A 14,703-nucleotide genomic window follows, 5' to 3' on the forward strand; every position below is an offset into this window, starting at 1 on the left:
AAGTCATAAATTACTAACCGGGAAAATTATTACCTTTGCCCCCCCCAGGACCCAAGACCCCTGTTACTGGCCTGCTTATAAGTGGGCCCCCCACTTTGAAAAACGTTCCGCCGGCCCTGTAACTACAAGCGGGGCCTAAGAATCATGCGCCTCTCAGTACCTTCCTGAAAATTATAATAAATTTTAGAAAGAAGATGAAAAAAAAACAAACAGTAAAACAAAATAAATTAAAAAATATAATACTGAGTAGTACAGTATTCAGAAACAACGTATCATTCAGTATTGAAAGAAGTTTGCTGCCCTCTAGTGTTTTGGTAGATTACAATTCAGGTGTATGGTAGCTTCGTTGTTAAGCGTAATCATCATTAAGCTACAATCTAGGCTAGTTTTATGAATTATACCGGTATGTAATAACAGAAAACAGTATCCTTCAAAGAGTCATCCTCTCCACGACTAGGCCTTTAGGTAGTAGGTAGGCCGCCCTACTTGAGTCTGCATTTAGCCCAGCCCTAGGCTAGGCGCCATGTGTTAATGTGTCACGCCACCAGTTTATTCAACCAGGGAGTTCTTACATACACGTAGCGTAGCTAGTGCCTAGGTCTTATTGGAATTTTAACGTGAATGCAACAAACAGGTTATATTTTTCAGACTAGAATAACTACATGAGCTCATCAATCTCTCCTGCCAAGAAACGTGCTAAGACTGAGCCAGTAAGTAAAATAGTATTAGTAAACCTCTCCGGTGTTGTGGCGGTGTGTCAGGCCTGTCTAGCCTACTAGTACTAGCCTAGAGTCGGTTTACCTGTCACAGTTTATTCATTTCATTCAGTCTATGTAGGCCTACTGTAGGATAGCTTACCTAGCTTTTGTCAGCACAGTAAACATTTATCAGGAGATTGTAACAGTCGGTCTCCTGATCTGAAGTCCACTGTGTGGACGAAAGCAAGAGTAGAGAATAAAGTTTATTCGCACAAGCAAAACTAGGCCTAGGCCTAGATCTTTATTTCGCACAAATAGCATTCACTCGAAGTGGCATCTTCTTTTAAAACTAGCATTCGCTCGAAGTGGCATTCATTCGTATTGACAAATTGACATCCTTCATTAATATGGTCCTACTATAGACAATTGATATGTAATTAAAAACTTGTGATTGTTGGACAGGATAATATGGGTGAGACATTGGCAAATGGTAAGACAAGTCCGTGGTTTGGTGACCAACCTTTGGAGCAGAACGACCCGGATATTTACAACATAATCTTGAAAGAAAAGGACCGTCAGCGTAGAGGTCTTGAGCTCATTGCTTCCGAGAACTTCGCAAGTAAAGCCGTTCTTGAAGCCCTCGGATCATGTCTCAACAATAAATACTCCGAAGGTTACCCCGGCACAAGGTCTGTACCACACTGTAAATTATTCGTCGGGGCTAGAGATACGGTACCGTATCGGAACTTCCGATTGCTAAAGGTACGGTAAATGATATTACGTCATGTTTAGCCAATAGAAACGCCGATACATGCGTGACATCATTCAGTGCACTGCTGCTGCAAGAATGTGTGAGTGTGTGTTGGCAACGATCGGAGATAAGAAATTTTGTTCGTTCGCGGGTGTTGTTGACAAGCCTGAGGCCTTATAGCAAATGATAGCAGTTTTGCTAGATTTGGCGACATCAAGCGAGAATAAAGTATTTTAATAGTAGAAGCCATGCCTAGGCCTTAGCTACCCCTGCCTTAGCTGAAACCTAGCGAAGCCGGAGGGCCTATAGCTAGAGAGTAGTAGGCCGACCTATACCTAGCTATGCCTAGGTAGGATAGGCCTGCCTGAACATCTCTAGGCCTTGTTCCGACCTTTCCTTGTTGTTACTGCCTATCTTAGGCCCTCACCCTAGTTGAAACCTGGCTATGAATTTAATTTAATTATCGTATGGAAACGATAAAAAGAAACGTGTCTCCAAACCATTCGACTTGCCAATTTGCGTTGTTTCTGTAAAAAGAAAAAACATCATTTGATATATAATGTTGCAGTAATATAGCCTAAGTTTCATGTTTAACAAACGGTATACTGCTTAGCCACCTTGTTCGATTAAATTATTATTCGTGGCCGCACCTTCGGCGCTCCATGCACCGCTGCCGAAATGCATGACAAAAATACCAACTGAGGGCCGAAACGACCCGGGGCCGAATCGACTCAGAGCCGCAACAACTCTATACTTTGTAGTAGCACTACAGTAAGCCTAGCCTAGTAGTATGCCTATAATAGGCCCCTAGGCGGGTATTCGGTGCTAGGCCCTAGGCCTAGCCTAAGTAGAACATTGGTAGACCATAAAATACGCAAGAATAACAGAAAGGATTTTTATCTCAAACATTGCGATAAGCCCCAATTGAAATACATGAAATGGGCCTAAAGTTTTATGACATAAATTTGATCGTAACTGTTCACGCCACACGTTTCACATGATCGCGACGTCGACTTTGCAAAAAAGCCAAAATCGCGTCGGTCATTTCTATTGTCTAATCATGACGTAGTATCATTTACCGTACCTTTGGCAATTGGAAGTTCTGATACGGTACCGTATCCCTAGCCACGGCGTAAATTATTTTATTTGTGCAGGAGACACATCAAAAAAGTACCTACAAATTCAGCAGAAATTTGCTAGAAAAATAGGAACTGTATGCAGAATCACATAGGCTAGGGCTAATTCTCTGATTTGTGCGGAAATTAGCACATATTTTTTGTAATGCGTGGATGGATTTCTAGTGCTAAAATTTTTGCACTGAGGATATATTTGCCTGCAGGCATTATTTTACAGTCTGGGTGGACTCGGGTAGTGGATTGATATTAATAAGTTTGATACTTAATTCGATGTAATCGTGATGATGGTGACAGAAGTGATATTGATAACTATAATTTTATTTGCTGATTATTAAATATTAGAATTATAAAAGACCATGTAAATAATACTGTATAAGATACTGTGTATTTTAGACAAGGTGCCTCAAAAAGGCAAAGCAACACTGAACAGATTTCCACATTTCATTAATCCCTTTTTAACATAAGCCACATTTCCCAGCAAAATTTTGGTGATTAAGAAAATCTGATTTTTATACATGTTATTTTATATATGTGATTTTATAATATGAAATTGCTAGTTTAACTGAATTTAGACATTCCTCAACATGAAAAAAAAATGTAAAGTTCTGTTATCAGATATAAAAAGAGCAAACATAATTTTTTCCGTTGCCAGTATTTGACACTTGTGAAATAAAATATTTCATTGTATTTTTTTCAAATAAAAAAAAAAAATGATTCTGACTGAGATTTTGACATTTAAACAAGCATATGTTAGGCCTACTCTATCGATCGCAGTGTGCAAGATGCAGAATACAAAAGCTAATCTCATTAGAGAGGGCTCACTTTATTGACTGTATAATGTATACACAAAAGCTAGAGGATTCCAGCAGATGTGATCTACAACCTCCGAATTAATGAAGAAGTCATAAAGAGATTTGGTAATCTCCTACGAAAAGTAGTCTATTTCTCATTTTTTATCCTTTTGCGTAAAACTAAAATTTATGCCAATATAGTAGTTTCTCGGCCGCTTTGTTTTTTTTTTTTTTATATATTCAATTTTTAATCAAAATCGATCGCATATTTTGTCTTAGTTTACCTCATTTTCGTAATTTTGACTGTTTACTGATCGTGAAGATCATTGTAAGAAAGAAAAAATGGACATTTCTGATGGACTGTTTTGTTGAGTAGCTAAAATGCATTATAGTGCAGTCTTGCAGTTAATTATAACGCTAGAATAATAATGTTGTCTCTTTTATACACTTTAAAGCATGTTTGTTTACATATTTTAAACATTTTATCTAGTTTGTACAATGTAACATCTTGCCCAACATGGTGTAACAAGATACCCTTGACCAGGGGTAATTTGTTACAGTTGATCTACTTCATTAATTAATTAATTAATGATTAATTAACGGATTCTTTTTATAACCAATATACTGTTCTTGCATTAGAATAAAAATGGTGTGTTTGTCTCATTCAATTACGTAATTAAGGAACAATATGTAAATTTTGTAACAACTGACCCCGGTCTCCCCTATTCGTATGTGTGTGCATACGTACGTGCACACACTAATCCGCCATCTAAATTTTTAAAGCCGTACTTTGGTCGTTCTGTAAATGAGACGAGGTTGACATTGGCAGATGTGTTCAATAAATACGCCAGTGGCCAATTTGATGGCCCAATAGCCGACAAATACATGAAAGTGCAAGTATTGGTTGGTTGTACAATAACTCTAGGCCTAGTTATACTATTTAACACTGTACATAATTTTAGTTGCATCGCTGAAATACAACTCGGACCAAACGGCCAAGATTTCTTTTTGAACATTGAAAGCCTACTATGCTTGACATTCTAAATGCCTACATGATCTTTTTATTTACATTTGTAGTGTTTATAATTTAAATATTTGTTTTGTTTTGATTGTTCTAGCATGATTTTTAAACTACATCACAACATAATTAAAATTACATAGATAGCATGCTTTTTTTTATTTCGCCCCCCTTTTATTTTTTGTTTCTTATAGAAAAAAAAAAACCCGCCCTCATTCTCTTAAAAAAAAAAAAAAAATGAGGACGAGAAACTACTTTTTTTTTAACTTGGCCTTAGAGAACAGTAATGTATGCATTTGGAAAAAAAAAATTTATAGTGAATTTTTGTTGGGAATGTGGTTTTAACATATATTTAAGACTGTTCACACCAAACCTGTATATTTTAGGATTTTAAAGTCTTGTCCAGATTATCAAAATGTTATTTGACAAAAGCATACTGTATGACATGCCTAAATATGGTCATGGTGACATCACATGACCATATATAGGCATATTATGACTATAAATGCGCATACTACAGTTTTTTGTAAAATTAAATTTGACTGCACAGGATATGGGATTATAATTTTGCAGGAGGACACACTCACCTCAGCTCAACCATGGTTGTCATAACATCTGAGATTGCATTTTGGTGCATTAGAAAAGGCAAAATATCCAATGTTCGAATGTCAACAACTTCCATGCAAATGGTACTTTTCACTAGTAATTTAAAAGGGCTTTTCTATAAAAAAAAAAAAAAAAAAAGTGGGGGGGGGGCTCATCTGATACCCCTGGCTACTGGCATGAATACTGATACAAATTTAATAGCATTACTGTCTAACAAGTTGAATTGCCTTTTAATCCCATTTACTATCACATTTACAATATAATTTCTTTTGAATAAGTTTAGTATAATATTTACTATATTAGATGAGAATGTTTGTAATCCACCTTTTTTTGAAAGTACAGTAACATCTCCCAATTACGAATCTCCCAATTACGAACTCTTGATTTTACAAACCCAATTTGCAGCGATGACATCGTTACGAACGATTGTTTTTAAGTAGAAAAACCTTTAAGATTGTATTTAAAAGTCTTCAGAAATAATATAAAATGCTATATCAGCTGAGAAAGGAAACGTTTTAATAAACCAGTAAAGTAACATAAAGCTAAGTTTAAAGCAAGCACTCTTTCTTAATTGGGGGTGCTATAAGCATGGATTTGTGATTTTTATGAACAGAATAACACACGTTTTGGTCATTGTTGGTCATGGTTTTGTTCGGAAACACTTCAAATGAAAACTTTACAGTGAGCACAGGTGATTTTGGCTTCTGTAAATTATTTGTTGCAGGAAACAGTAAAATCCAAGACATTTTTTGTGACAAAGGCCTACCTTCTTCACACTGGGTACTATAAAAATTTGATTTTTCTGAATTACAAATTTTTTCAATTACGACCTCTGTTCGGATGGAGGGATACGTAATTGGGAGTACTGTATGAATTAGTCTTTACTGTATGAATAAGTCATTACAGTAAACTTTATCACAGTGAAAACAGATTATCATAATTACCTAGTTTAAAATTTGTACTGAATTGTGGCTTCTCTTTAATATAGATATTATGGAGGAACAAAATACATTGATGAACTTGAGCTTCTCTGTCAGAAACGTGCTCTGGAGGCATTCGGGTTGAGCCCTGACAAATGGGGTGTGAATGTCCAACCCTACTCGGGGTCCCCTGCCAACTTCGCCATCTACACTGCTCTGGTCGAGCCACATGGTCGCATCATGGGCCTGGACTTGCCTGACGGTGGCCACTTATCCCATGGTTTCATGACGGACAAGAGGAAAGTGTCTGCTACTTCTATATTCTTTGAGTCCATGCCATATAAGGTCGATCCAAAGTCGGGGCTGATCAATTACGAACAGTTACAAGTAAATGCTAAACTGTTTCATCCAAAACTAATCATTGCTGGTAAGCATGAACTGATTATTTTTGAGACTGAAAACTAATGCCCTGTCCAGACTAACAAATTTGATTTGACAAAATCATGTGGCATGCCTAAAATGGTCATGATGACATCACATCATGACCATATATAGGCAAATTATGACTATTTATGGGTATACAACAATTTTTTTGTCAAAGAAAATGTTGTAGTGTGTCCAACTAAAAAAAAAAGAGAACCTGTCCAGAATACAGGTATCTAATTTTATTTGACAACATGTGCCATGCCTAAATATAGTCTTGATTAAAATATAAAATAAACAAGTAAAATAAAGAAAATTTGATATTCTGGTATAGAGCTTAATGAAAACAGGATGCAAAAGTAAAAGACCTATGATGTACGAATAATTATGCAAGCTTGGAATTATGCTCTTTAACAGAAACCAAATTGCCTTACCCCCAACTAAAACCAAACTACACTTCTAGGGTAGTAATGTTTAACGAGTCAGTATTAAGTCCTAATGCATACATACCCCACCCATCAGCGAACTATTTTTCCAGGGTTGTGACTTTTAAAATGTTGAATGCCAAACTTTTTCCATTCCATACACCAAGGCATAATTAAAGGGTGCTCTATACTGAAAATCATTCTTATCAACTGTAATGAAACACAAAATAACATACTGTATGAAACTTCCGAGGTTAGAGTTTGTGTACTGACAAACACTGCCAGCAAATTTACTTCCCATACATTAGTGGTATGTTGGACAGGTGTGGACATGAAATTGTGTCATTGGCGTCCTGTGTGAACCCTCTTGCACGTGAACTCTGTACTAATTCTAGCAAACAGTGACTCAAAAAGGCTCTCATATTATTTACAAATTGTAATACAATTCAACACAAACCAAATCTAAAATTGACAACATGACGCAAATTGGCAATTATTTTGATATATAATATAATAATTATATAATTTATATTTAGGTATCAGCTGTTACTCAAGAAATCTTGACTACGCTAAATTGCGTGAAATTGCTGATGAAAACAACGCACTCCTACTAGCTGATATGGCCCACGTCAGTGGTCTAGTGTCCGCTGGGCTCGTGGCGAACCCATTCGAACATTGTGATTTGGTTAGTAGTACGACACACAAGACACTACGTGGTCCTAGAGCAGGAATTATATTCTTTAGAAAAGGTTTGTCTAATGATTATTTTTTCCTTGGTTTAGTATAACCTAATCTGGTGGTAGCCACTGTGTGCACTGAACCTTGGAGATCTCTTGGTCTCCGGTTCAATTCCCATCGCTGCTCTCCTTGTATTTCAGCTAGAGGGGGTGAAATGCAAGTTACGATAGCGCACCGCCTTTCAGATGAGACGTTAAAAACCGTTGGTTCTGTGTGCATTATGGCTCATGTGCACTTTAGAGAAAGCAGTACACTCTTCAGAAAAAAATTAGGGGGTTGTCCCGGTGTACTGCCAAATCGCCACTAGAACAGACCCCATTGGAAATTTCTTTCTTTTAGACTTTCGTGGGTTATCCTTGGTGTTTACACCAATTATATCCAATCCAATCCAAGGTAATTTATTTTCCAATCCAGCCAAAGTTGTTTTAAATGCAGTTCCTGGTATGAAAGCATAATGTTTACCATCATTGAGTACCTGATCTTAGATCCTCCTACCACCAGCAGTCCCTCTGCGCAAGCACCCTGAGTAGAGGGACTTGAACCCCTCAGTCATGGTCTAAAGATTATTGAAGGCGATGTTTTTCTCACACCGAATCAGTGGGGTTAAAGAAAAAGTAATTATGTAAATAATATTTCACCCAGAAACGGTATTCTTGTGTGTGTGGCTTTGTTTCAAATTTCTTGTTTTGTTTTTTCTAATTTCACAAGGTGTTCGTAAAGTATTAAAGAATGGAAAAGAGGAGATGTATAACCTTGAAAAGCCAATAAATGAAGCAGTGTTTCCCGGACTTCAAGGAGGACCACATAATCATGCCATTGCAGGTAATTATGTCGGTGCTTCTTGTAGATTTATAACAAAACATGAAATTTACATGTTTAATATATATGTTTACCTAGATGGCATAATTTTTTGTTAATCAAGTATCGTTTTTGTATTTTACATTGTAAATGGTTTATATTTTACTTGCTCTAACTGGAAGGATGTACCTTTCTCGTATTATTTTAGACTAGGATGAAAGCTCTGTTGGCTATAACTGGTGGAAGCCACACTGAATTGAATTAAAACATTTTTCCCTTGGTCCGTTCCATCGCTCCTCTCTCTGTAAGTGTGTGCTAAATTGCAGGTTACAATCGCGCATCATCTTTCGAAAGAATTGTTGGTTCCCTCTGCAATATGGCTCATGCCAAAGTTAGATATTACAGTAGGGGATCATCTCATGATGTACTACAAAACTAAAAAAAATCCCATTAGAATGAAGTCTTTGGACTTTGTTTAGTTTGTTTCACATGGAAAAGATAAACTTTAAGGTTTAACCATATCTTTTTATTCACAGGCCATCAGCCATATTTTGCAAAATACAAAATTCCATCGCTCCTCTCTCTGTAAGTGTGTGCTAAATTGCAGGTTACAATCGCGCATCATCTTTCGAAAGAATTGTGGTTCCCTCTGCAATATGGCTCATGCCAAAGTTAGATATTACAGTAGGGGATCATCTCCTGATGTACTACAAAACTAAAAAAAATCCCATTAGAATGAAGCCTTTGGACTTTGTTTAGTTTGTTTCACATGGAAAAGATAAACTTTAAGGTTTAACCATATCTTTTTATTCACAGGCCATCAGCCATATTTTGCAAAATACAAAATTCCATCGCTCCTCTCTCTGTAAGTGTGTGCTAAATTGCAGGTTACAATCGCGCATCATCTTTCGAAAGAATTGTTGGTTCCCTCTGCAATATGGCTCATGCCAAAGTTAGATAACAGTAGGGGATCATCTCCTGATGTACTACAAAACTAAAAAAAATCCCATTAGAATGAAGTCTTTGGACTTTGTTTAGTTTGTTTCACATGGAAAAGATAAACTTTAAGGTTTAACCATATCTTTTTATTCACAGGCCATCAGCCATATTTTGCAAAATACAAAATTCCATCGCTCCTCTCTCTGTAAGTGTGTGCTAAATTGCAGGTTACAATCGCGCATCATCTTTCGAAAGAATTGTCAGACCCCATTGGAAATTTCTTTCTTTTAGACTTTCGTGGGTTATCCTTGGTGTTTACACCAATTATATCCAATCCAATCCAAGGTAATTTATTTTCCAATCCAGCCACAGTTGTTTTAAATGCAGTTCCTGGTATGAAAGCATAATGTTTACCATCATTGAGTACCTGATCTTAGATCCTCCTACCACCAGCAGTCCCTCTGCGCAAGCACCCTGAGTAGAGGGACTTGAACCCCTCAGTCATGGTCTAAAGATTATTGAAGGCGATGTTTTTCTCACACCGAATCAGTGGGGTTAAAGAAAAAGTAATTATGTAAATAATATTTCACCCAGAAACGGTATTCTTGTGTGTGTGGCTTTGTTTCAAATTTCTTGTTTTGTTTTTTCTAATTTCACAAGGTGTTCGTAAAGTATTAAAGGATGGAAAAGAGGAGATGTATAACCTTGAAAAGCCAATAAATGAAGCAGTGTTTCCCGGACTTCAAGGAGGACCACATAATCATGCCATTGCAGGTAATTATATCGGTACTTCTTGTAGATTTATAACAAAACATGAAATTTACATGTTTAATATATGTTTACCTAGATGGCATAATTTTTTGTTAATCAAGTATCATTTTTGTATTTTACATTGTAAATGGTTTATATTTTACTTGCTCTAACTGGAAGGATGTACCTTTCTTGTATTATTTTAGACTAGGATGAAAGCTCTGTTAGCTATAACTGGTGGAAGCCACACTGAAATGAATTAAAACATTTTTCCCTTGGTCTGTTCCATCGCTCCTCTCTCTGTAAGTGTGTGCTAAATTGCAGGTTACAATCGCGCACCATCTTTCGAAAGAATTGTTGGTTCCCTCCGCAATATGGCTCATGCCAAAGTTAGATATTACAGTAGGGGATCGTCTCCTGGTGTACTACAAAACTCAAAAAAATCCCATTAGAATGAAGTCTTTGGACTTTGTTTAGTTTGTTTCACATGGAAAAGATAAACTTTAAGGTTTAACCATATCTTTTTATTCACAGGCCATCAGCCATATTTTGCAAAAATACAAAATTTGCTTACTAATCATTAATTTATTTATGTGGTCATTGTCATTTTTGTTCTTTTTTATGATCTTTTAATTAAGTTAGACTAAGAGATGTTCTTTTGTATACTTTTCTCCCAATTTCCTTCATTCCATTTTATTGTTGATCTTGTTTTTGTATACTTTAATCTATTTTGGTCTCTTTTTTCTTACAAACCCAATTCTGTTCGTCATTCAGGGTTCTTTTTCAAATTCTATTTTAATGTGTTTTTTTATGCCATTTTAAATTTTATGAATAAAAGATTTCTTATTGTGTTAGCTTCAAAATGCAACTGATGTAGTATACTTCAAATTGACAACATCACTTGTGTCTGAAGTTACGGTTCATTTCTAATTTCAGGTGTAGCAGTAGCCCTTAAGCAGGCCATGCAGCCAGAATTTAAAACATACGCAAGTGAAGTCATAGCAAATGCTCGGGTTATGGCCAAATGTCTGATGGATAGAGGCTATGATATTGTTACAGGTAAACAAAACAAATATTACATTATTCTAATATTTTTAAATATTTTTATTTCATTTTATCTTCCACATAATTTTTCTATATGTGCATGTTTTTGCACCTTGTGTGCAAAAATCTCAAACAAATGTTGCTGCCTAGCCTAATGCACACAATAAACCTAACCAGCATTTCTACTCCATTGGCAAACACAAATGAAGCCTAAGCCTAGGCTAAATGAGATAACAAGGTGATTGACTTAAAAGCAATAATTTTCAAGTTATTTTTGGTGCTGTTTTTCAATCAAAGCTGTTGTTATTTCAGTTATTTGGTTTAGTTTAGTAAGTTAGTTAGTTAGTTGGTAACAGTATTCAGTTAATACTGCAAAGAATATTTTGTTCTATCCCCAGCTAAATGAACAGTGAACCTTCAAAATCTTTCCTATTTGTAGGGTAGATGAGATTTCAAAGTACTTTATAAAGCAACAATTTTGAAGTTGTTTTGGGTGCTGTTGGAAAAATTTTAATTAGTAAATCTACTTGTTGAAATCACACCTCTGTTCACAGTTTGTTGGTAGGTTTTATGATTATAAGATTTTGTGTATGTGCGGTCAGTCTAATTGTTGGTACATTTCTCTGAAAAGTTCAGGGATGGGAATGGTATTAGCATGTGTTCAGAAGATTTGACTGATTCGCACTGATTTTTTAACTTCATTAATACTATCCTGTTCAGTCGTTTTGGGCACTCTTCACTTGGTTAAACTAACAAAGCGGCACAGGTAAATTTTTCATGGGTGTATGTTTTTTTATTTGAAAAAGAAACTTATTTAATCCAGCGCATTTGTACATCCACATAGGTGGCACTGATACCCATCTTCTTCTGCTGGATCTTCGCTCCAAGAATTTAGACGGAAACCGAGCAGACAAGGTTCTTGAGGAGATTTCCATTGCGTGTAATAAGAACACGTGTCCAGGCGATAAAAGTGCACTTAGACCAAGCGGCCTGAGGTTTGGCACGCCAGCTCTCACATCCCGCAACCTTAAGGCAGAGGACTTTGAAAAAGTGGTTGATTTTATTGACAGAGGTTAGTTCTTGACTTTCGACAGTTGTTCCTACGCTGTTATCAATTCCCTTATTTTCAATAAAGATTTTAGTAATATGGCGCCCCCAATAGACACAATTGGTAACCCTGAACTAGTCGTAGTCAGGTGATGCTTAATTGATAGAAAGTACATGAAGAGGGTATGTTTTGATTTTAAAGCAATGATCCAAACATAGTATAATGAATACAAAAAGTAAAGTCAGGCAAAAAATATTTTTGATGTTATTAAACTGAAAGGGTGCTTGACAAAAAACAGATACAGATTTTTGAATTTTTAAAAAAACCAACTTATTTTACACCTTCTCCCCAAGTTTTTAAATATTAAACAAAAAATCTGTATCTCATCAACCATTCCCAAGTTTTTTTGTGTCTTATAAAAATCAGATGTACAACATATCCAAAAAAAAATTCCTCCGGAGCCTGACTTTAAACAATATAGAGTCCTCTGGGACACCCAGAGGGGACACTTTTTTTTTGGCTGTGAAGTGGGAAAAATGTATCTTTTCAACACTAGAGCAAACCACCCCCCCACTCCCACCTTCAATGGACACCCCCATATAAGTGACTCCTTTTTGGTCCTGAAGGTGTCCATTTAATAGGGATTCTACTGTATTTTAAAATCCCGAACCTTATGTTTAGTGCACTAAAAGCGTGAGGCGCAGCATGTAAGGTATTGGACGGAAGGTTGGGAGTTCAAGACTGATGGTCATCACACTGCTTATGTCCTTGGGTAAGACACTTTATCTGTTCCCTCTCTTCACCCAAGAGTATAAATTGGTACCTGGTAGGAGGTGAATGATTCAGAATCTAATTAGTGTTGAACTATACACAAAGGGGAATTTCCCTACACTAGGGAAAAAGTGCATTGAGCAGTTTTTATAGATATGTACACTGTACAAATCCTTTAAAATAGATGAATAAATAACCGGTTATCACATATTTATTCAATTCGTTTTCTTTTCAGGTATTGCTATCGCCTTAGAGATCAAAGCTGCCTCAGGTCCTTTGTTGAAGGAGTTCATGGCTACTATGGCAACAGAGGAATACCAGAAAAAACTAGCAGCATTGAGGGATGAAGTGGAAGCATTTGCCACGAAATTCCCTCTCCCGGGAAAAGACGTCCTGTAGGATTTCCTCTCCAAGGAAAGTTTCAATTAGGAGAATTATATTGGACAATGTTCTTTGATAACTCCCCAGGAAAAGACTAAAGGACCAAAAGTCAATCATGGTTTATTTTTGAACATTTCTGATTGTTGTAATTTTAAAATTGTAGGGATTGGGATAGTGGACCACAATAAATCATTTAATTATTATTAATTTTATTGTTTAAAGCTCTGTCCTCTCTATCAAATGTTATAGGACAAATAAATGTGATATGTCCATATGTTGGATGTAACAAGCTACACATATTTGGTCACAAAATTTAATAGTGCAGACAGAGCTTAAAAAAAGCTTTGTGTGTGCTAATGTGTATAAATTTTTATTCATTCCTAGAGGAAACGTAAATGAGATTTACAGATATTTATTAGGGCAGTGATGATATTTACATCACCATAAACAGATAATGGAATGGTAGGTTAACATCAACTCGATTTCTCCATTCATTCTCCCTCAGCATCTTGCCATTAGCATTTGTGATTTCTTTTTCTGCATGAACTTTTACGTTATATTTCATCCATTAAGGTGGTGGCTGGTGAGGGGGTGGTGTGATAACACACCACACAATAAGATGGATAATTCAATTGCCTTTTTATGGTGACATTTAATATATCCATTAAATTTATTAAACAAACGGTAGCCATATATTGGTTGGTTGGTTGGTTATACAGTATTGGTATATAAATAGATCCATTATAAACCAACAAATTAAAAATCAGGAAGTCAAATCCATAATATTGAATTCATATTCCAACTATTGGCGATAACCATTGCTGTAAGTTATGCTCTTCCAATAATTGAATATTCCCCCACTACAAGGTGATATGAATGTATTTTTTTAGTTTTAAATTTAATGTGTGTTACGACTCATTATTTTTATTCATTTTTAATAAATAAACTAAAATTAATAGTTCATACTATTTTTTTAAGAAGTGCACTTATGATTTTATAGTAGATATTTTGATTTTACTTAGTTTGGTTTCAAACCATATTTTCAAATCCAGGTGCTTTCGTGGAAAAAAAATGTGCTTCCACTGTAAGATGGTGTGTATTAATCACTGGTAAATTAATTAACAGTGTGTCTGTTAATTATGTGTACTGCTAGAAATACTGTACTAATAAAAAAAAAATCAAATTGGATATTTTTTAATCAGCCTTAATTACTTTGTTGGTGGTGTTGATGTACTGTACCATACGTAGCTGAAGCAAATAGTTCCAGTGGCGTAACAGCAAGTCACAGGCCCTGTGGGCTAGAAATTGCGCATTTTAGTATTAAATCAGTAGATTATAAATGTCATGAAAGTTGCTGAGGGGTCCCTTCACAGAATATCAACAATACTGTAGCCTGTTATGTTATATTATTGATTGTCTAAATTTAAATACAGTGTAATATCAAAGATAGCAAATTTTAACGACTT

General features: G+C 35.8%; 1 protein-coding gene across 5 annotated transcripts; it reads left to right on the forward strand.

Moving 5' to 3' along the window:
* The first annotated feature begins 296 nt into the window (after positions 1 to 296).
* On the forward strand, positions 297 to 14,425 carry LOC117122803 (serine hydroxymethyltransferase, cytosolic-like). Of its 5 annotated transcripts, none has more exons than XM_033268548.1 (9): positions 306 to 403; positions 649 to 710; positions 1,161 to 1,387; positions 5,989 to 6,347; positions 7,305 to 7,517; positions 8,215 to 8,328; positions 10,930 to 11,052; positions 11,882 to 12,109; positions 13,092 to 14,425. In XM_033268548.1, exons 2-9 carry the CDS (start codon positions 663 to 665, stop codon positions 13,253 to 13,255), a joined length of 1,476 nt encoding a protein of 491 aa, XP_033124439.1. In that variant the 5' UTR covers positions 306 to 403; positions 649 to 662; the 3' UTR covers positions 13,256 to 14,425. The 5 variants fall into 5 exon arrangements, with proteins under 5 accessions (XP_033124440.1, XP_033124439.1, XP_033124436.1 ...); XM_033268545.1 differs by lacking the exon at positions 8,215 to 8,328 and adding an exon at positions 9,904 to 10,017; XM_033268546.1 differs by lacking the exon at positions 8,215 to 8,328 and adding an exon at positions 9,904 to 10,017 and having other exon boundaries at positions 319 to 403; positions 635 to 710.
* Positions 14,426 to 14,703: the final 278 nt, after the last annotated feature.

The sequence above is a fragment of the Anneissia japonica genome, unplaced genomic scaffold (assembly GCF_011630105.1).
Source record: "Anneissia japonica isolate Jap-2015-1 unplaced genomic scaffold, ASM1163010v1 scaffold288162_len571657_cov150, whole genome shotgun sequence".
In the NCBI taxonomy this organism is placed as follows: Eukaryota; Metazoa; Echinodermata; class Crinoidea; order Comatulida; family Comatulidae; genus Anneissia; species Anneissia japonica.